General features: G+C 37.8%; 1 protein-coding gene across 2 annotated transcripts in view; it reads right to left on the reverse strand.

Moving 5' to 3' along the window:
* Nucleotides 1–1,137: 1,137 nt before the first annotated feature.
* Nucleotides 1,138–23,246, reverse strand: part of PRKCH (protein kinase C eta) — a 99,908-nt gene continuing 77,799 nt past the window's right edge. For both annotated transcript variants that reach the window (XM_039319488.1, XM_039319487.1), the window contains 4 exons: nucleotides 18,466–18,604; nucleotides 17,253–17,441; nucleotides 4,183–4,326; nucleotides 1,138–2,709 (listed from right to left, as the gene is read on the reverse strand). In XM_039319488.1, coding sequence (XP_039175422.1) covers nucleotides 2,563–2,709; nucleotides 4,183–4,326; nucleotides 17,253–17,441; nucleotides 18,466–18,604 — 619 coding nt within the window. In that variant the 3' untranslated portion in view covers nucleotides 1,138–2,562. The remainder of the gene's footprint in view (nucleotides 2,710–4,182; nucleotides 4,327–17,252; nucleotides 17,442–18,465; nucleotides 18,605–23,246) is intronic.

Consider the following 23,246-nt stretch of genomic DNA (forward strand, 5'->3'; position numbering starts at 1 on the left):
CTGTAATCAGTCAGATATCTGAGGAAATAAGGGAGCTCTCATCTCACTATTATTAAGTTGATCAAGTATAAAAAATGAACTAAAGTTTACACTTTAGCTGTACGTTTTCATAAGCTAGCCCTTGAGAAATGGCTGCTATATTGATGATAATAATAATAATAATAATAATAGTAGTAGTAGTAGTAGTAGTAGTAGTAGTAGTAATAGTAGTAGTAATAGTTGGAAGGGATCTTGGAGATCATCTAGTCCAACCCCCTGCTCAGGCAGGAAACCCTATACCATTTCAGACAAATGGCTGTCCAATCTCTTCTTAAATACTTCCATTGTTGGAGCATTCACCGCTTCTGGAGGAAGGTTGTTCCACTGGTTAATTGTTCTAACTGTCAGGAAGTTTCTCCTTATTTCTAGGTTGCTTCTCTCCTTGATTAGTCTCCATCCATTGCTTCTTGTCCTGCCTTCAGGTGCTTTGGAGAATAGTTTGACTCCCTCTTCTTTGTGGCAGCCCCTGAGATATTGGAACACTGCTATCATGTCCCCGCTCATCCTTCTCTTCATTAAACTAGATATACCCAATTCCAGGTACAGAGGTCACCAACAATAGATCATCACAGGTGACAATTTATAAAGAAATAACTTACTGAACTCAACATGCAAGTCCATTTAAGGAGAGTCCTAATATTAGATAGAATGAAGCAACCCCTTCATATCATTGATTTTAGGAGATTTCATGCTTCCCATTTCAGTAATGTTCAGGGAAGACATGAGATATGTATTGTGGGAAGTAGGAAAGTAACGAAGAATCTCATTGACAAGACAAAGTATTTTCAATTAAAGTTGGATATAACACTATATTTTATTCCCCAAGATTGGTCCTTATGATTTGGTATGGGGGGGTGGCAGGGGTTCCCTGACACTCTAAGAGTAATTTTGGATAAATATTGGATATAATCTGATTTGAGGATTTCAGTAGTATCATCTTGCTACATGCTACATGCTAAATGTTACTATACGTTTGTCTTCTGCAGAAATTTGGGAACCCTGTTCTATATTATTTCTTGTATTTTACCAAGCTTCAAACCTCCACTCATCTTTTCAATATTTTGATGAATTCATTGTATTACTTTATAGTTCAAATTGATTTATAAATGAAGTTGACATCTAGTTTAATTAAAATGTGGATTGATATGCTTGGAGAGATATAAAGCAGAATCTGGTAACATCAGGATACTTGCATACATTATTACATGCTTTGAAAATGATAATAGATAGCAACAATAACAACAGATTAAATTCCCTGACTTGAGCATGAAACTCTCAGCTCCATGTTACTGTTGAGGCAAAGAAGTCACACGATCACAATATGTCAAATATTGTGTGGTTTCTCTTAATTCAGATTTAGTATGTGAATTAAGTTACAAATAGCTTCAGTGCATTGTCCTTCATCCAGGTGGACAAGTAATTTAACTGCTACATTTTTAAATTTTCATTTTTTAAAAAAATGAGCAGCTTAGAAATGCCATCAGTTTGTAAAGGGAATCCAAAGTAAAGTTGTCTTTGGATAAAAAACAGAATCAGTTGTAAGTTGTTCTGCAAATTCAGGCAAGAAGAATAAAAGTCATAAAAAGAAGAAAACCCTAAAAACTAAATTAGCCAAATTTTACAAAACCTCGATATTTTACAAATCTGCAGATAATATTTCCCACATTCTAATGCAGAGGTAGCAGGTGGATTGATTCTCCTGTTCCTTCACATGGACACATATCCATAGCATGAGAGTATATCATGATGTTCCCCTTTTTACCTGATTGCCAGTATCTAGTGGATAATGATAAAGATGGGCACGGTGGAGCATCCCACCAAATCCCATACATACGGTATCATCAAACATCCTCAGTAGCATTCAATGCAGAATTCCTTCCTTCCTTCCTTCCTTCCTTCCTTCCTTCCTTCCTTCCTTCCTTCCTTCCTTCCTTCCTTCCTTCCTTCCTTCCTTCCTCCTTCTCTCCCGCCCTCCCGCTCTCTTTTCTTTATTTCCTGTCAATGTGTATAATCACATATATTTGTAAATGGGCATCCAAAATATTTCTAACAGATGTGTACTCACTCTGATTTGAGGAAACCTGAACCTATAACCTCTAAGCAAAGTAGTAGCACATGTAACCTTTCTCTAATACAGTTCAAGCCAGTCAGCCCTATTCTCTTTTTGCTTCCTTGATTGCGGAAGATAGTTCAGCCAAGTTATTTCATGGGAAATCAGTGCTGCAAAAAGGTAGTTTTGGCTCAGAGTTGATTTTGTTTTTCCAGAAATTCCCCACAGTTACTGCAAAGTTACTTCAGTAGCCATTCAGAGCTAACAAGCTCTACCCATTCGTCTTTTGTGCATCATTCATTTACTGGAAGAAATATTTGTTCCTGCTGAGTTCCTCAGTTTCATTTTTCTCCTCTTTACTCTGATGCATAGTATAAGTCTGCCTGTTGGATGGTCCAGTTGAAGAAATGACTAGGCAATCCCATATTCCAATCCTTCTTTGTTGCTGAATAGAGAGCCCAGTCAACATGGAGCTAAGACTCTAATTCTGGATCTGTATAAGAAAAGTTTCTAAATTCCTCTTGGTTGATCATGGATAGTATTCCTTCTTCAATGGGAGTCAAAATCGGCTCTTCCTTTAAAAATTCAGGATCAAAGTTACTCACATCTTCTTTTGATTTCTGGCAAATGAAAACAAAATAAATATTAGATGACATTACTTGGAGGATACTATGTTGGCCAAAGCTAGAAGGACACATAGTCTGAGCTATAGATAATAGCTTCTTATCTCCCCACTGGAGTCAGGAAATGTGACCCGAAACACAAATGTGAAGAGTTCTTCTTGCTGACAGCATATTCTATGGAATATGCTCTGAACTGATGCAATGCTTAAAATATTGGTCTAGGACAGCGGTTCTCAACCTATGGGTCGCGACCCCATTTGGGGTCGAACAACCATTTTACGGGGGTCGCCAAACAACGCGATCCGCCAGGGGCGGCGCCGCGCATGCACGCCACGCATGGGGGCGCCGCCGCGCATGCGCGCCACACAAAGGGGCAACCGCCGCGCATGCGCGCCATGCAAGGGGGTGCCGCTGTGCATGCGCGCCACGCGTGGGGCGCCGCCAAGCATGCGCGCCGCATCCATGTGACCGGGGGTCGCCGTATAAAAAGGTTGAGAACCACTGGTCTAGGATCAGAGAAAACCAGACCCCTCACCTATAAATTTTGCTGAGAGCCTTTGGGCCAATTATTCTCTCATAGCCCAATCTACCTCAGAACCTTGTTGTTGTCACAAAAGAAAATTGGAGAAGGAACTGCTATGTAGGCTCCCTTGAAGTTTGGGCAGAAAGACAAAATGTAAATTTAACTATAAAGAACAGTTGCGGGAACTGGGTATGTCTAGTCTAGTGAAAAGAAGGACGAGGGGTGACATGATAGCAGTATTCCAATATTTGAGTGGCTGCCACAAAAAGGGGGACGTCAATTTATTTTCCAAAGCAAGACAAGAAGCAATGGATGAAAACAAATCAAGGAAAGAAGCAACCTAGAACCAAAGATAAATTTCCTAACAGCTATGGAACAGCCTGCCTTCAGAAGTTGTGTGTGCTCCATCATTGGAGGTTTTTAAAAAGAGACTGGACATCCATTTGTCTGAAATGGCATAGGGTCTCCTGCTTAAGAGGGAGTTAGGCTAGAAGACCTCCAAGGTCACTTCTAACTGATGACAATAATGATTATAATGATGTGCCAGATGCGCCTGGACCCCTTGTGATCTGACCTGACTTTGACAACTAACAAATAAAACAAATGTTTCTTCCTTTGGTTAAATTCTGGTGGTCACACAAACAAATGCAAACCTGGTGTTTCTCACATTGGAAGCAGCCAATATGAGTTCTGAAAGTGGGCAGCATCCCAGCAAAAGCACATAAGCACAATTTGGGCAATGCCCATATTCATTAAAAAAAGAAAGAAAAAGAAATGGCCAGGAAGTCATCTCAGATCAAGTAGGTCCTAGTCCATTTCTCTACTATATTGGCTGGACCCAGATTGAACCTCTGACATTTTGCATAAAATGCATGCATTCCTTTACTGGATATGATCTGTCCTTGCATGGACCAATACACACACAACTCACAGTTTTAAACACTTACGATTCGAGGTCGGAAAGGTGGCTCAATCTGGCGCTGGTTTAGCAGGTCCCAATCCAGTTCCTTAAAGTAGGGATGCAGGAGAATCGCTTTCTCTCCACCCAAGGCACTGCTTCCTAGTCGCATTTTAGGGTTCTTTGTCATGAACTATTAAAAAAGGAGGCGGAAAGGGGAGAGATTAACTCTCAGCCATGCAATATCACTTTTGATTAATACTGACCCAATATCTGAATGCAGGTAGTCCTCAATTTATGGCCACAGTTGAGACCAAGATTTCTGTTGTTAAGTGAAACATTTTTAAAGTGATTTTTGCCCCATTTTACCATCTTTCTTGCCACAGTTGCTAAGTGAATCACTGCAGTTGATAAGATGTTAATCTGGTTGTTAAGTGAATCTGGCTTCCCCATTGACTTTGCTTGTCAGAAGGCTGCAAAAGGTGATCACATGATCTTTGTGATCACCTTTTGCAGCCTACGGTCATAAAATATGAGCTAATTGCCAAGCATGTGAATTTTGATCAGATAATCATGGGGATGCTGCATGTCATAAGTCACATTTTTCAGTGCCGCTGTATTTTGAACAGTGACTAAATGCACTTCAAAGCTATTATCAAAGCATATTGTGATAATAATTTGTTCTGAAAGGTTACTGGAATCTGAAACAAAATGAAATGATTTCCTCCTAGGAGTTATAGTACCATGTTCAGAGTTATATTTGTTTCCATTTGCATAACACAATGATCAAGGCCCATTAAAGACCTAGGGGCTGCATTTCATAATGCAAAAATCTTGACTAGTTTTAACCATAGTTTGCTTTGTGTTAGCATGCAATGCAAACTTAGCTAGATTGTATTTATGTTTCATGATTCATTGTATACAGGTAGTCCTTGACTTATGACCACAATTAGAGCCAGAACTTCTATTGCTAAGTGATGTGGTCATTAACTGACTCACACCCAGTTTTACAACCTTTTTTTTTTGCCACAGTCATTAAGCAAATCTGCCTTCCCCCATTGACTTTGCAATGATCCCTGGTTGCAAACAGGGATCACTTAACCTCAGGACATCGTAAATACAAGTTGGTTGCTAAGCATTTGAATTCTTATCACATGACCAAGGAGAGGCTGCAATGATTGTGAGCACAAAGAGTAGTTGTAAGTCACTTTTTTCAGCACTGACTGTAACTTTGAATAGCTGCTAAATGAACGGTCATAAGTCGAGGACTACCTGTAATGTAAACTCAAAAAAATGAGTTAATTCAATAACCGTATTGAGCATACGGTGCAAATGCAGACATAATATTGGCATGTTAAATCATCAATATATGCAAAGAACAAAAGTGGTAAAGATGGTTTAATCTTAAATCCCCTAACACTGTTCTAGTGCTTTTTGTAAACACTGGAGCTCTTAATGTGCTTTGTGGTACCAAACAAAGCTCTTTAGTAAGCAGTTGTCTGTATGTCCAACATTTTTGGAAGCTGTCCGAAAGTTTGGTTTCTCCAGTATCTAATAGACCTAAGCACACTTTGAAAATGATTGGAAAAAGTACTTTGTGTCTTGCATAAATACATTACTCCTCTGCTATTCATAAGCCTTTTCAGACTCTATACAAATCTGGAAAAAAAGTTGCAGCTACCTTAAGAAACTCATTTAATTTTAATCAGTTGAACCCAATGTTTTCTCAAGCTTATGCAAATCTGCTTGACACCCATTATTTCAAAGGATGAACATAGAACATTTTTCTCCATGGTAGGGAATGAGGGAGCCACTGCAAATGTGAGAATGTCGTGTACAGATCAAACTATATACAGTTACCTCCATTACAGTTTTCATGGAGCTTCCTAATGAAAAAAATAAACATATATGGGGCTTTAACTGGAAAAATATTGCCTCATTTTTAAAGGTATTACCAACTAATTAGCATTTATCTACCTGTCCATCTTTCTATCTATCATATTTATATGGCCTCCCATTTCCCAAGACATGACTCTGGGTGGTGTACAGTTTTTAAAAAGCGTATAAAATAACAATATTAAAATATTCCACAATTCTAAAAAATAGTAATATTATGTTTATATTATTATATTAACTCTTTTTTATGACCATGTAATTCCTTGATTTGGGGCAGAGTCAGGGTGACTAAATGGAGCTGAGCATTTACTGGCTGGATGCCCTTCCTGATGCCACACAGAGTTCAGAGCAGATTTTTATTTTTTTTTTGCGCCTGGGAGAGAAACATCTTCTGCTGCTTAGGATTGAACTCTCAACCTTCCAAGTGGGAGGTGAGTATCTTCACCGCTAGGCCACCACACCACTCTGCTTATATTATTATATTATTTTTATATATTATTAAAAGGCTTTAACTCTTGATTCAAAAGAACACATGACTGAAAATGTAAATGTCTAGAGCCAGAAATTTTGCATCAAAGATGTGATAAAGATTCGGGGGGGGAGGGGAGATGAGAGGAAGAAAAGAAAAAGAAGAAGGCAGGGAGATTATTACAGAGGAGATGTGATAGAGCACAAGTACATCATAGAACCATTTTGTCTGTTCCAAATGGCTTCAACTGAGGCGACTCTGTATAATCTGGATTCATAGTTCCATTTGAAATAAAAAGAAATAATTAGTCTCAAAGCATCATTCATAGTTTGAACTGGAATTGAATATAAGGGTGATGTACTCAGCCTTCATCCAATAGGATGTTTTGAATAAACAAACCACTACTTTTGAAGGATTTCTCAGTAAAACTATCCATTTCTTGATCACATCTCCTTCGTCATCATTGGTGTCATCCCATTTAACCATTTGCGCGATTTCTACAGAGCTCTTATTCTCAGAAGAAATCAATTTCCTTATAAAGCTTACTCATCAGTCAATGGGTTGGTTAGTCCCAGCTCTTAAAACAGTACCTAACCCATACCATTAAAAAAGATATTTGTCATTCTGCTCCCACACAAACCCTAAAACCAAAAGAGCACAAATCTGTACAACAATCATACTATGTGTGTGCATGTGTGTGTATGTATGTGTGTGTGTGTGTATGTGTGCAGATAGATATTTAGAAATTATAATTATAAATATAAAATAATAGCAAGCATGTTACCATGGAAAAGTCTGTGATGGGAAGAGCTGGGTGTCTCCTGCTCAGTATATGAAATGGGTGCCAACTATGGTGGAAAATTTCAGCTCCCTGTTTTTCTTTATTCAGATGTCTTGGTATTAATATCTGAACAGGACAGAACTTCCAGGAGATTATCTCCTACAAAGAGAAGTCCTTCCAAGGGCAGAACTGTTCATTATTATAAAGAAGGGGCTGTAAAACAGGAGAGCCCTGAAGCAAAATAATGTCCTGAACTTAATCAAGGTGAGCTTGTCCAGAAAGTGATCCAAAGTAGTGACATTCATTCTCTTTTTAACAGCTTCTAAGTTTTGGAAAAACAACTGTGTTGAAAAGTAAGTTCCACATCCACATAAATATTGAGGACATATCAAGGTATTACATAATTACAATCTCTTGATAATAATAGTTTGATTGCTGAAGGACAATTGGGAGTGCTTCTTTGCTACATAACTCTCAAAAGCTCCTGATAATTAGAATCAACACTTTTTGCCAGCCTACAGGTTCTTAGCCTTGTGATCTAAGCCTACCTTTTAGTCTGCAGTACAAGCCTGCTAGGCATTATTGATGACTGCAAGACAAACCTGGTCCAGCAAGTGCCAGAAAAACCTGCTTCATTTGCTGATTTTGTCTCTAAGATGAAAGTATAAACTTTTAAGCTTTTTCTGCCTGCTGCTTAGCCCTTTCTGCCTCGATGTCTATCTTGTCTCAATGGTGCAAATGCCTCTGGAGCTGACTAACCACTGTAACTGTGATTTGTTTGACCTTGTCCTGAGCCAGTTTAGCTAATCAGGAGCTTATCTCCCCTAATACTCCAGATCCTTGCTGCAGCCAAAAGGAAAATATAATTAACCATCTACGGATTGTAGGTGCTTTCAAGTAAGTACAGGAATGTACTGTATTTTAAAAGAGGATCACCAGTTTTAATCATAAACGAAACCAGCTTTGAAAAACAAAGATGTTTCCCAACCTTTGACCTGTATGGTTATAATCAATACAGTCCAATGGTATGTATTTGTACTAAGCAATTCTCACACAGAGCCTTATGAATATGTGTTTTAGATATCCTGACTACATATTAATTAATTAATCTTGTTTAATTAAACTCTTACCGTAATGCCCAGGCACTGACTCATGTAAAAGCTACCAATTAGACATCTCCCAAAGTTTTCAGAATTCTTAGAAAGGGAGGAAATGAATGGATTTTGAACTGATTAGATAGAAAGAGGCAAAGCTTAATCACAAACCTTTCTTCCTGTTTTAATATTTCTGAAAAACAGGTGTTTGATGTTCAGGGCCTTTTTATAAAATATATATATATATCCTTTGTATCAAGTAGTGTCCCAGAAAAAGAAGAGAAAAGGTTTAGTTACTGTGCCAGCAAGGATGAAATGATTTAATTTATGGCACTGTCTTATTACACCCAACCCTTCTGGTTACTGTCATACTGTTATGATTCTTACTCATTTGGTATTACAAACAAATACATATTTTTATTGTTGGCTGAGTAAAGTAAATTGAAAATAGAAGAAAGAAAACTCTAGATAACAGAATCTAACCTGAAAAAAATGCTGATATTTAACTCTTTAACATTATAACATTCAACATTATTACAATGTTTGTATTTTTAGAATAATTTAATTTATAACTAAAGACCCAACATGAATCAACGGAATTTTGAATTGAGTAGACTTTTTACATTTTTACTGCAACAATGATGCTTGTCCTTTTATGAAATCTAAAATTGTTCTTGTTCTTAAAATAAGCTCTTTAAATGGAATTCACCATTACCATGAAATAAATCATAAAGACAATTTTAAATAAGCTAAGCCAAGGGTCTTCAAACTTGGCCCTTTTATGACTTGTGGACTTCAACTCCCAGAATTCCTCAGCCACCGAGCTGAGTTGTGGAGTTGAAGTCCACAAGTCATAAAAGGGCCAAGTTTGAAGACCTCTGAGCTAAGCTATAGCATTGCCCCCCTCCTGGAAATAACATTGGCTTATAGGTTGAAAGGGGGGTAAAAAGTAACCCTTTCTGTGAGTAATGACACCAAATAACCTGCTCAAAGCAAAAACACTGAAGTAAGGAGTAAGACAAGAAAATTATGTTTTAATCTAATTGCCCTTCTAAATAGAGTCACCTTAACGAGATGGGTAGCATAGAAGTCTGATAATAAATTTAAACAAATAAAATAAATAAAAAAGGGATGAAGAATCCAGCAACCTTGTTCATCCAAAAGAGTTAAAGGGCTCTTTAGTTAAACTAAAAAGAAGAAACTAAAAAGAACTAATCTAGCACTAAAAACAAGAACAGAGGGGTTTTTTTACCCCAAAACTATTCGCTCTTAAAAAAAAATAGTTATTTAAACAAAGCAAAGGTTGTAATTAAAACTAGTGGTCAAATAAAATGTAAGAAAGAAGGAAACATAGTTCTTCAATGTTCATATGCTGGAAAAAAAGACTGAAAGATGGAAAATGGAAAAAAGACTGAAAGATGGAAACAGCACATAGTAGTCAAATTTCTACTTGACTGCAAGGAAAGTTGTTCCCCCTCAGTACTTACTACCAGAGTTGGTGATGTTGTGGGAGAATTGTGTCTGTTTATGAGAGTTTCAAATCAGGACTCTGGCAGCAAAAATCATTTCAGATTCATTAGAGTCACATTAGATTCATATCCTATGATTCCTCCCCTTCAGCAAAATGATAGTATACTTGCACACCTTCTCCAGCCTGGTGCCCTGGAAGTGGGAAAGGCACACAAGATAGTATGACTGGTTCTGGGAACTGAAGAATTCATTTTATTTAGGGGGTGAGTTGAAGGCTTTCCCCAGGTTCACAACCTCTTTTACAGGCTGCAGTAGTGACACAGATGGGAAAATTTCTTTCCATGCCCAGTCTCATTTCATTAAAAATGTCTGATACAGCTTTTGGCTCAGTTCTGTTATGAAAATGAATGTATGAACTTCGAAAAACAATTGTTTTTTTATTGTCTCTGTTGCTATTTCCACAGCTTTATTGCTGGCCATTGTTGGTGATGATAGCTTTAAATTATTTTACATTACTCTGGAAGGTTATTGAAAGGCATAATAAAATTGTTTAATTATCTAGCCAGTTCCTAGTTGTGTTCATTAAGTAATTAATTATAGGCACCAATTATAATCCAAAGAAAATTGCAGTATGTTGCAGTCCTCAACTTACGATCACAATTAAGCCCAAAATTTCTGTTGCTAAGCGAGACATTTGTTAAGTGAGTTTTGCCTCATTTTACAACTTTTCTTGCCGCAGCTGTTAAGTTAGTAACATGGTTATTAAGTGAATCTGGCTTCCCCATTGACTTTGCTTGTCAGAAGGTCACAAAAGGTGTTCACTTGACTCTAGGACTTTGCAACCGTCAGAAATATGAGACAGTTGCCAAGTGTCTGAATTTTGATTATGTGACCACGGGGAAGCTGCAATAGTCATAAGTGTGAAAAATGGTCATAAGTCACCTTTTTCAGTGCCACTGTAACTTTGAACAGTCACTAAATGAACTGTTGTAAATCAAGGACTATTGGTATTTTTCTCATTGGGGAAATCCTCAATTTCAACCACAGTTTGCATGAGAATGGAAGAAGAATGTTTATTGGGAAGACTTTTTAAATAAAACATAAGATCTTTAACAATTACTTCAATATATCTGGGAAACTAGGTCAATGAAGTCACTGAGTGAGTGTTTCAGAGACTAGAGAAATCTGGAAACCAGGTGGGTTTCATTTTGGTATTTAAAGCCCTTACAGCTGCAAATGTTTGAAACAGATGGGAAATCTCTGAGTTCTTAGAAGGCAGGGTACATCCCAAAATACAATTCTCAATGGTGGTGGACCAGGGCATCCGTGGTAGAGGTAAAAAAAGTCAAGAGGGCACTGCCACCATGCAATATCACTACAGCCAGAGAGAAAATGCAATTAAGAATCCCGAGTTTGTAAATGCCTCCACTATGAATATAATTTAAAGCACAGATAGCAATTTTAATCATGCATGAAACCAGCCTTATAACAAGCATGATGAGAATCAGAACAGTCCAAAAGGTTTTTTTAAAAAAGGCATTGGTCTTTGATCATGGTCAGTATCCTTATTTTATTGACCCTCCCCACCTCCATTCTCCAGGTGGCAAAGTCAAAACTTTTACTTCTATCCTTCGGCACAATGAGAGCCGCAATTTTTGCATTGCTTATATCTGTAACATCTCTAGATTACTTGAAAACCTTCCTGTGTAAAGGCCACATAGCTGGATTGGATCCTATCTTGCATAAAATGTTAATAAAAATGAACTGAATAGATGTGAAATACAGACCAAGTGAACTTTTTTTCTCTGACGCATCTTTTCCTGTCTTTGAAATGGCAATATGAGTCACCATATTATGAAAGTACAATTCCCAGCAATATTATAATTCTGACAATTATAATTCAGCCCAATTTAAAGGGCCATGAATTCCTTAACCCCGATTTAGAGCATGCTGCTTATGATTGGGTTATCATATCATGGAGCATGATGGATGGATCAGGAAGAGGGACATTCTTCTGTTAGCCTATGGGTCAACATTTGCACTACTAAGGTGAACCTGACAACAGAGATAAACCTGAGGGTTCCTTGGTTGTCTCTGAGCTTGCTTGTTTTTTTGCAGTCGTTTTCTTGTTTTATTGTAGGTAACATCACCAGTGCTATTAAGGAGTGCTGTTTGCTGTCAGTTTATATTTTGGTGTCTTGCCTGTCTGTGTGGGTGCAGGTTATCTTAGGGATTCTTTGATTGGTCTCTTTACTAATGGCTCTTTGGCAGTTTCTTGACTGGGGTATTGCTTACTTGATTGTTGGTCTGAAGTTGACCTTGGAGCTAATCTATGCTGATCTGAGTACAGATTACTGGTGGAGAGATGCTGGAGTCTTTTTCTCTTTGGGGCTGGATGATTGTCTCTTTTGCATAGACTATAGATGTTGTTAATGTATATGTGCCTATTGATGGCTGATTTGTCAGAGTGCCAGGCTTCTAGAAACAGATAAACCTCCAGGTGGCATCAACGACTCTCTAAAAGAATGCAAATGACCAGATGTCTGCAGGGAGTATAAATCCTTCCATTCCCTACCATCCAGTCAGAGCTGAAGAAGCTTCTTGGATGAGAAGTGAAACATCTTTAAAGAAAAACAAGAAAGTCCAGTTGCCTCGTGAAAAGGCATCTTTGAGATACCTATGGATCGTTGAAGTTGAAGAGATCTTGCACAGCCTTAAAACTAGGCTGAAATGGGAGGTGAAGGAGATCTCTTTTGGTTGGGTGGCTGTTGTGGAAGTGCTAGATTCATAATCCTGAAACTGGCAGGCTGAGTTCTGAAGAAATTTCCTAATTGAAAACAATAAATTTCATTGTAAGAACATTTCCAGAAACAATATATACGTATTGATCCCTGTGAATCACCAGAAATTCTGGAGTATTCTCATAAATATATTTCTGTTGAGGAAAATCGTTATTAGTTTCCAAAGGCCACCGTGTTACCTTTCTGCATGTGCACTGCTAATTAGGCTAAAAATGCTGCAAATATTTGTCTGCAAACTTAACCTCCATGAAGGTCTGCTCAAAAACAAGTCTCATTGAATTCAACTCAACTTATTCCCAGAAGCTTAAATAAAAATGACAGCACAAACGTGAAGAAAGGCATTTGATAAAGTAGATCACAACCTACTACTTGATAAGATAGAAAAATGTGGACAGCATCACCACCAGATGGAGCCGTAGCTGGCTGACCGGCCGTACTCAGTGTGTGGTCCTCAATGGAACTGCATCTACATGGAGGGAAGTGTGTAGTGGGGTGCCCCAGGGCTCTGTTCTGGGCCCAGTGCTCTTCAACATCTTCATCAACAATTTGGATGAGGAGATAGATGGGGAAATCATCAAATTTGCAGACGACACCAAGCTGGCAGGAATAGCCAACACTCCAGAAGACGGGCTTGGGATACAGGAGGATCTGGACAGACTTGAATACTGGGCGCTATCTAACAAAATGAAATTCAATGGTGAAAAAAGTAGGGTTCTACATTTGGGAAGAAGGACCAAATGTACAGGTATAGCATAGGGGGTACCTTGCTCAATAGTAGTAACTCTGAGAGGGACCTCGGAGTCCTAGTGGACAATCACTTAAATATGAGCCAGCAGTGTGCTGCAGCTGCCAAAAAGGCCAACACAGTGCTGGGCTGCATTAACAGAGGGATAGAATCAAGATCACGTGAAATATTAATACCACTTTACAATGCCTTGGTAAGGCCACACTTGGAATACTGCATCCAGTTTTGGTCATCACGATGTAAAAAAGATGTTGAGACTCTAGAAAGAGTACAGAGAAGAGCAACAAAGATGATTAGGGGACTGGAGACTAAAGCATATAAGGAAAGGCTGTTGGAATTGGGTATGTCTAGTTTAATGAAGAGACCCTACTCTACCCTACTGCATTAGAGCTACAATTTTCTCCCATAGCCAGATGGAGTGCCGGAAGTGATATACTGGAACAAAAGAAGACTATTCTTCCATTTATTTTTCAAATTATTTTTTTATAAGGTAGGGAACAGGAGGAGAAGGCCCCCGGGAATTAAACCATTCCCATAGGGGTCCTTAATAAAATCCAGCCCCAAGACTTCAGCAGCACAAAATGGTCAAATTTCTGAAGCATGATTTAGGGCTCCTTTGGGAGAATGTTTAAAGATGGAAGTGGAAGCCATTTGTCTCCCAGAAGCCCCCGGTACCTATTATCTGTAGTTACATTTTTAAAAAATGCAGATGAAAAATCAGGAGTTACGATGCCAGTTTTGTGCAGTATGATCTTGGGATATTAGGAGCCAAAAATGGAGGGCTAAGGGTTTCATGCAGCATATGGACTGAATTAAAGGGAACTGTTTCTCAATTTATTTCATTGGGTCCAAGGACATAAATAGAGTTCCCTGGCCCTCAAGGAAAACTTTTCAAATTAGGGCTCACCATCTCAAAATTATTCAAAAACTAGCATCTAGTTTCAAAAGACCAAGACCTAACTTAGCTTGCACACTTAAGTTGATGGAATGGCAGTAACAGTGGCACAGGACGCTTTCAGGGATGGAGTAGTGATGGCCAGTGCTTTTTTTCTAAAAAAAAAAAAAAAAAAGGTGCCGGAACTCACACACGTCATACAACCCACCTTGCCTACTCTACAAGGTTCCATCCAAAAAAGGTGCCGGAACTCCGTTCTGGGCGTTCTATGAGAAAAAAAGCCCTGGTGCTGGCAGTCTCTATCGGGGCTAGGGCTACTAGATCTGGGCTGCAGGAATCTAAATAAGCATTAGATGTTAGAAAAGAAATGGCGTTTTCTATGTCTCTTTATGGCCATGAAATGGTTGCCCTAGTCAATGTGTAATGAAGCTAGTCTGCAACATTTACCCAAAGTCCACTTATACCTATCACTACATTCCCAGTCATTGCTCTGTGTCAAATAAATATTTATGTTCCTCTATGAGTGTCCATCAGAACTACAGCAGTCTACCTGTTTCAGTTGTGTTAAAGACCGCAAGACCAGCCAAGCCAGGCCAGCTTCACAGTATTTCACTCCCTGATTTGATCCCCAAACACATTCATAATCATCTTTAAAGTCATTCATGACATTTGTCCAGGCTACTTGAGGGACCATCTCATCACATTGGGATTGGCCAGCCCCACACATGCTGGCAAAAGAGGCATGCTGTGGGTCTAATCAGCCTGATTATTCCAGCTGGTGGGATCCAGGAGAAGGACTTTCTCTGCCATTGCATCTGTCCTGTGGAACATCTTGTCTTCTGAAGGGAGGTCAGTCCCATCCCTCCTGACCTTTCATAAGAGCCTAAAAATGTGGCTCTGCCAGCTCTGCCAGTTAGGGGCCCCCATGGAGGGTGGCTTCATATTGGGGTGGTTAATAGATTAACAACAGATCCCATCTTCCTCCCCCGTCCTGTTCCTACCCTCCCCATCTTTTAATTGTGCCATAGTGTTTGGATTTTGTACTAACTTATGTTTTTAGTTTATATAGGTTTTTTTTATGATTGTAAGCCATCCAGACTTACCTTGAAGTAAGATGGGCTGCCTATATATGTCAGAAATAAATAAATAAATAAATTCATAATTAGAGAATTTGAGATCAGGACTAACATATCATAGGCAAAACACAAAAAAGCAAAAGACTCTTTAATATTTTATAATAGTGGTATGGGGGGGGCACTTCAGCTGAACTTCACATGATCAGAGCTAATTCCTTCCTACCGCAGTCATGTCAGCTTGAGCAATGAGGGGGCAGGAAGAACCTCTGCCTGCCAGTGAAATGCAGCAACAAAAGTCCTCAGGTTTGGATGAAAAGACTTGCAAAAAGTCTCTCTCTTTAAAACATGAGCATTTTAAAAATGAACGAGTGGTATTTGGACAATACTTGTTACTGGCTTTCTTATTGGACAGAAGTATTAGTGACCTTGGAAACCTACTACAAATTTATTCATCAAAATAAATCATTGGTGGGAAAAAGCAAAAGAAGAATTGTTTTAAATCCAAATGAACATCCCCTTGTCATCACTACTGTTTTCCTCCTGATCCTCCTTTCCATTCAAAGGATCTTGAGAAAGTTATGTGGTTCTAAAGAGAAAATTATTTTGTCTCAGAGGCCACCTCCAAAGAACAAAACTAAGAATTATAGACATTATCTATCTTGTCCTGTCTTGTTTTGGGTTTATTTCTCATTTTCCATGAGATAATATTCATGGCACTACATGATTTGCATTTGACTTTTCCAGCTTTAACATAATTTGACCTGCTAGACATTGTCTTAAAGAAGCGGTTTGTTGCCTCTAAATCAATCCTGGGTACCATTCTTTTCAGATTACTGAGATCTCCTAAGAGAATACCAAGATCTCATGAAATATATGATTAGATTTCAATGGTTCTGTGAAATTTTCATTATTTTATTACGTATATTATTTTCCTTTTGGAGTACAAAGTATATCCTTAAAGTCAGAGCAGCCATAAAGATAAAGAAGGGTTGTAGTGTGGTTCAGTTACACAGTTATAATTACACTAGAGAAATCCTAGATCAAATTTAGCCCAAGTAATTCCCCACATGACTAGCTGTGCCCATGGAACAGTTACTCTCTCTCAACAAGATGTGTTTCACATTTTGTTAAATAGGGAGAAGCAAAGAGATTGATAAAATATCCATATAGTGTTGTTGGCCACAATAAGGAAAAGATTTGCTGTTGTTTTCCCAAGTTCACCTCTATAAAATGAAATATGACTCCTCTTGGTAGCACTTTGAGTCAACTATTCATAGGCTGCAATAAGGAGTCATAGAAGAAGGGAGGCAGGGGATTATAAACCTATCAGGACAAAAAAATCACCTGGAGAAACTTTTTTGAAAATGACCGGTCATTTTAGGGACATTTAGAACAGGACCTTTGTTTGCCTCTATTGCTGCCATTCTACAGAATATTTTTCTTCAGAAATGGAAACTGGCCCCAGCACTCTCTGCCTTTGCCCAGCTAAGACTAAGCAATGATGGCTAAACAGGGTGGGACTAGTTAAACTTAGATGGAGCTTACCAGGAAATTCCAGGGCTGTGAAATAGACTGGAAAATAAAAAAATAAAAGACAGCAAATTGTTTCCTTATTGTGGCCAACAACACTATATGGATATTCTATAATGATACCAGGAATTAAGGCCAAGTTGGAGATTTTACCATTATTTTTACTCCCTATCTAGCTAAGATAAACCTCTTTCCTAGGTTTTTTTTTATTTTTGCATTTCTATTACATTGTTTTTAGCTTGTATATGTTTGTGTATTGTCTTAAAATTTAAGCTGGCTTCAGTGTTTTCATGTCAGTCTTACAAAGCACATTACACAGAGGAAACTACTTCAAACAAAAATAAAAATAAGGATATACATACAGCTTTCAAGATTGTCACTGCATCTTCCTGGAGCCATGATGGGTAGGCAATTTCATCATTGAGGATAGCTTCAAAGAGGTCATCCTCATTTTCAGCTTCAAATGGAGCATGACCACAGAGCATCTCATAGAGGAGCACCCCCATCGCCCACCAGTCAACATCAGGACCATAAAGCATCTCCTGCAAAATCTGCAATTAAAGAAAGAGGTAGAAATCATTAATGCTCCCAACTCTTCTGAGTCTTTACTATTCTTCATCTGATAACTGCTTTGTTACCTTATGACTTGCATGTGTCAAATACAATATATAAACATTTCATATTGATTCAGGGATAATTTTATCTCAAGTTAACAAACTATTTTATTTACAGTTGCTTAGCCTTCATTTGATAAATGCAGCATCAAGCAATGACATATAGTACAAAGGAGTCATCACAACTCTAATTTTCACAGGTAGAACTTTTATATCATTTAATTTTATAGGAAGTCAATTCATGTGACATCAGATATAAAGAAATCAAGAAGTATACGAATGTGTGGGCCAAATGAGAGAGTCACATTATAAGGATCAGAAAACCGATTCCAAAATCTGAAATCATATTAACCCAGTGTATGATGTGAGATATCCAGACATAAAATGGATATATATATGCAGTGCTTTTTTTCTAAAAAAAAAAAAAAGGTGCCAGAACTCACACACATTATACAACCCGCCTTGCCTACCCTACAAGGTTCCATCCAAAAAAGGTGCCGGAACTCCGTTCTGGGTGTTCTATGAGAAAAAAAGCCCTGCATATATGTTATATCCAGTGGGCAATCAACTATTCTGCACTAGATTATTACTGTGTTTGTTCCCATACCCAAAGAGATTTACTTCTGCTTATAAATGTGTAAAACATTTCCTTTATGATACGTCATCATAAGCCGGCCATGCATGGGCTATGTATTCAGAAGTACATGAATACTCCCATGAATACATCATCTCTACTACTTATATATAAGACATATAAGCATGGACATATAAGTCCATGAAAACATATATCCAAATGCTTTACACAGCAATTTTAAGCAGCAAGTTGATGATAAGTGTACAGATTATGTAGCTATTTGTTTATGCTGAATAGCCAAGTAGATTTGTTTGTTCAAATTCCATTAGTATGATGGAAATTTGGGTTTTGAAATCCATTAAAAGAAAAAGGGAGCCATTCTTGTACCTCTGGAGCAATATAGTCAGGGGTTCCACAGAATGTCGCAGTGGTGATCCCATCATGGATTCCTTCTTTGCACATTCCAAAATCTGCCAGCTTGCAGTGGCCCTCATGATCCAGTAGCACATTATCCAGTTTCAGATCTCTGTAAGAGTTATTGATATTATGTCAATTTGTCAGTGGTAAACTGAGGCAGAAACAAACTAAAATGAATCAACAAATCCAAGATCAACATGATCACAGCTGCTTAGTTCATGGAAAACTTTCAAACATGATGTTACTGTATAAATATGTTCCTATGTGCTGAAGTTACATGAACGTAATGGAAGTTCAACAGAAAATGGAAATTACTGCCAATATAGAAAAACCAACAATCTCGGCATTCTAAGTAAAAGTACAGTAGATAAATATTCCAAACTTGAATACATTACAGCATAGAGTCATATAGTTAGAGGGCCATGATCAGAAAGAGTAGAATCCCTACTCCACAATCTAGCATTCACTAGAATACGAAGCTAACAAGCTTGATAGAACACTGATAGATGATTCTGGCTGATTTCTCTCTCCCCTACATTATTTAAACAAAGCTTTCTTCATAATTACTATAATATTAGAAAATTAAAAGTAAATAAAGATAACATAATGACAGCAATAGGACATTCTTGCTGATTTCTCTAAATCCTGCAGTAGTATATTGTAAAGAAAACTTTATCTTAAACATTTAAAGCAAGAATTTTCAAAAAGGAAATGTATCATGATAAACAGAAAAATATAAGTAATACTGAGTTGGAATCAAAAAATAAACAGGAAAGTTCAAAATAAAAGTGATGTTAAGATAAGACATTGTAAGATAGAAACAAGAACATTACAGAAAGGATGTCAGAATAATAAAGGAAAAAAGTTAATATTAAAGTAATAAGAAAAAAGAAATGAATATTTTTGGAGAGAAATAAGGAAGAACCAGTTGACCTCAAGGGAAACATAAGATAGTGATGTATAAATTTGTCAGAAGGCCTATAGACATGATAAAATGACCTTTCATGGTGCCCCCTTTTCAGCATAAATTTGAAGTTCTAAATAATTTTTCTAGAGTTATATACCAGAGGTATATTATTTTATAAACATTCTTCTTTAGTAACATTGTAATATTGTAACATAATGTAAATCTCAATCCTTTTAACCAGATATTTTCCCATTGTTTCATTATTATATTATGTCCAAAGTTTTATTGGACAAAGTTGTGCCCATGTATAGTCTTTCATTTGTTCTTCTTCCATTTATAGTTAAAGTTTATACATTTTACAATTACATGTTCATTATTTCTCCATAGTTCAACTTCAAATTCTGTTTTCTGCTGCTTAATTTCAAGTGTCTGATTATGTATTTTAAATCTTTCTCTTAGAATTAAATTAAATTAAAATTAAATCTCTCTACAATCGCTTGTTGTCTTGATTTCATCGTTTTTTTTTTCCATGTTCCTGTCTAAAGGCATTTGCAGGCACAATCTGGGCTTATATCTGTTCCACTTCTATTATAATGTACTTAAAATCTACATTGAGCTTAACTTTGTCATACCATAGAAAACCATGTCATCTAAACCTCAGATCATACAGTATTCTTCTAATTTTAAAATTCTTTTATTTCTCAGCAAACCCAACATTCATACACATTAAGCCGCAGGCTATCAATCCAATTTCAAACTAGGTAAATCCCAATATTTTCCCTTCTTTTCATCTTGAAGTATTTTATAGTCAACTCTTTGTTTTACCCCTTGTTATACAAACTGAAATATATCTTTCTGCCATTGTTTAAATCAGGGGTCTTCAGCCCCCGGTCCACAGCCTGGTATCAAATCTGCATTTGAACAAGTGGTGTGCGCATGCATGAAACCATCCATCTCCCACCACCCCACCGCCACTGGTCCAAGGAGCTAGAAAGGTTGGGGATTGCTGGTTAAATACTACATCAGTTATCAGAATAGTTTGAAACAAAAAAAATCACCTTGGCAAAACATTTTTACCACATAAATCCTCTCTAGCATTGATAATTGTAATTTCTCCCAAATTAACATGTCCTTTTTAATTTCATTCCATGTCTTAACATAATTATTCTATTATAGTACACAATGCATGTTAGTCATTGTAATACCAAAGTACTTAAGATTTTCTCAATATTAAGACCATTTTTTCCATTTGCTTTTCAATGGTCATATTCTTTGTGAACATCCTTCTTTTGTTTCTTAATTTTTAAAACCAGCTAATACCCCAAAGTCTTGATAGTTTTTCCATTAGTATTTCTACTGAATAGAGTAGAGTAGAGTGGAGTGGAGTGGAGTGGAGTGGAGTGGAGTGGAGTGGAGTAGAGTAGAGTAGAGTAGAGTAGAGTAGAGTAGAGTAGAGTAGAGTAGAGTAGAGTAGAATAGAGTAGAGTAGAGTAGAGTAGAGTAGAGCTGGAAGGCACCTTGGAGGTCTTCTAGTCCAGCCCCCTGTTCAAGCAGGAGAACCTATGCCATTTCAGACAAATGCCTATCTAGTTGCTTCTTAAAAATCTCCAGTGATGGAGTGCCCATGATTTCTGAAGACAAGATCCTTCCAGAGGATCTTCCAAAAGTATCACCAAGAAATCAGAAAATCCTCATGATTTTAAAATTTCTCTTTTAATCTTCAGTCCAGCAATTATCTCATCTTATCTTATATCTCTGTACCATACTTCCTTTTTTAATAATAATTTTTATTAAGATGTACATATATAAAGGTTTAAAACTAATATGAAATATGAAAAACATAAAAATAAAAAGTTTTACAGAAACTTTTTCTGTTTGTTTTTATTTTATATGCTTCTATATATTTTTATAAAAACTAGAAACCATTTAAGTCTTAAATTTTAAGAGTTATTTTATGGCCACTGAATACAGCAGTCACATTGAAACCATCTGTAATCTGGAAGGCATGATTTGATTTCTATAAACCTTCAGTAGTGTGGTTTTTACTTATTCTTGGCTAAGATAGGAATTCATCTGAACAAATGTTTACATTAGACTAGTAATAGTAATAGTAGTAAAGTTGGAAGGGACCTTGGAGGTCATCTAGTCCAACCCCCTGCTCGGGCAGGAAACCCTACGCTATTTCGGACAAATGGCTGTCCAGTCTCTTCTTAAAAACTTCCAGTGTTGGAGCATTTACTGCTTCTGGAGGCAAGCTGTTCCACTGATTAATTGTTCTCACTGTCAGGAAGTTTCTCCTTAGTTCTAGGTTGCTTCTCTCCTTGATTAGTTTCCACCCGTTGCTTCTTGTCCTGCCTTCAGGTGCTTTGGAAAATAGCTTAATTCCCTCTTCTTTATGGCAGCCCCTGAGATATTGGAATACTGCTATCATGTCCCCCCTTGTCCTTCTCTTCGTTAAACTAGACATACCCAATTCTAGCAACCGTTCCTTATATGTTTTAGCCTCCAGTCCCCTAATCATCTTTGTTGCTCTTCTCTGTACTCTTTCTAGAGTCTCAACATCTTTTTTACATCGTGGTGACCAAAACTGGATGCAGTATTCCAAGTGTGGCCTTACCAAGGCATTGAAGAGTGGTATTAATACTTCACGTGATCTTGATTCTATCCCTCTGTTAATGCAGCCTAGCACTGTGTTGGCCTTTTTGGCAGCTGCAGCACACTGCTGGCTCATATTTAAGTGATTGTCTACTAGGACTCCGAGGTCCCTCTCACAGTTACTACTATTGAGCATGGTGCCACCTATGCTGTACTTGTGCATTTGGTTTTTCTTGCCTAAATGTAGAACCTTGCTTTTTTCACCATTGAATTTCATTTTGTTAGTTAGTGCCCAGTGTTCAAGTCTGTCCAGATCCTTCTGTATCTGAAGCCTGTCTTCTGGAGTGTTGGCTATTCCTGCCAGCTTGGTGTCATCTGCAAATTTGATGAGTTCCCCATCTATCCCTTCATCCAAATCGTTGATGAAGATGTTGAAGAGTACTGGGCCCAGAACAGAGCCCTGGGGCACCCCACTACACACTTCCCTCCATATAGATGCAGTTCCATTGAGGACCACTCGCTGAGTACGGCCGGTCAGCCAGCTACGGATCCATCTGGTGGTGGTTCTGTCTACCCCACATTTTTCTATCTTGTCAAGTAGTAGGTTGTGATCTACTTTATCAAATGCCTTACTGAAGTCCAAGTAAATTATGTCCACAGCATTCCTCTGATCCACTAATTTTGTCACTTGGTCAAAGAATGCAATAAGATTTGTCTGGCATGATCTATTTTTGACAAACCCATGTTGGCTTTTAGTAATGACTTTGTTTGCCTCTAGGTGTTCGTTGATTCGTTGTTTGATTATCTTTTCCAGGATCTTCCCAGGTATTGAGGTCAGGCTGATAGGTCTGTAATTTCCTGGATCCATTTTTTTTCCTTTTTTGAGGATGGGAACTACATCAGCTCTTTTCCAGTCCTCTGGTAGTTCCCCTGTGTTCCAGGATCTTTGAAAAATATAGTTCAGTGGCTCCGATATCACATCTGCCAGTTCCTTGAGAACTCTGGGGTGTAATCCGTCTGGTCCTGGCGATTTGAACTCATCTAGGCTGGACAGGTGCTCACTAACGATTTTCTTGCCTATCTTAACTTGTGTTTCTGTTTTGTTTTTTGTGGCACTATTTTTGATAGGTTGGTCTGTTTTTTCCCTTTGTGTAAAGACAGATGCAAAAAATGAGTTAAATAGTTCTGCTTTCTCCCTGTTGCTTGTCACCTTCTTGCCACTTCCACCCACTAATGGACCAATCATTTC

The sequence above is a fragment of the Crotalus tigris genome, unplaced genomic scaffold (genome assembly GCF_016545835.1).
Source record: "Crotalus tigris isolate CLP2741 ecotype Arizona unplaced genomic scaffold, ASM1654583v1 scf7180000023598.3388751, whole genome shotgun sequence".
Classification (NCBI taxonomy): Eukaryota; Metazoa; Chordata; class Lepidosauria; order Squamata; family Viperidae; genus Crotalus; species Crotalus tigris.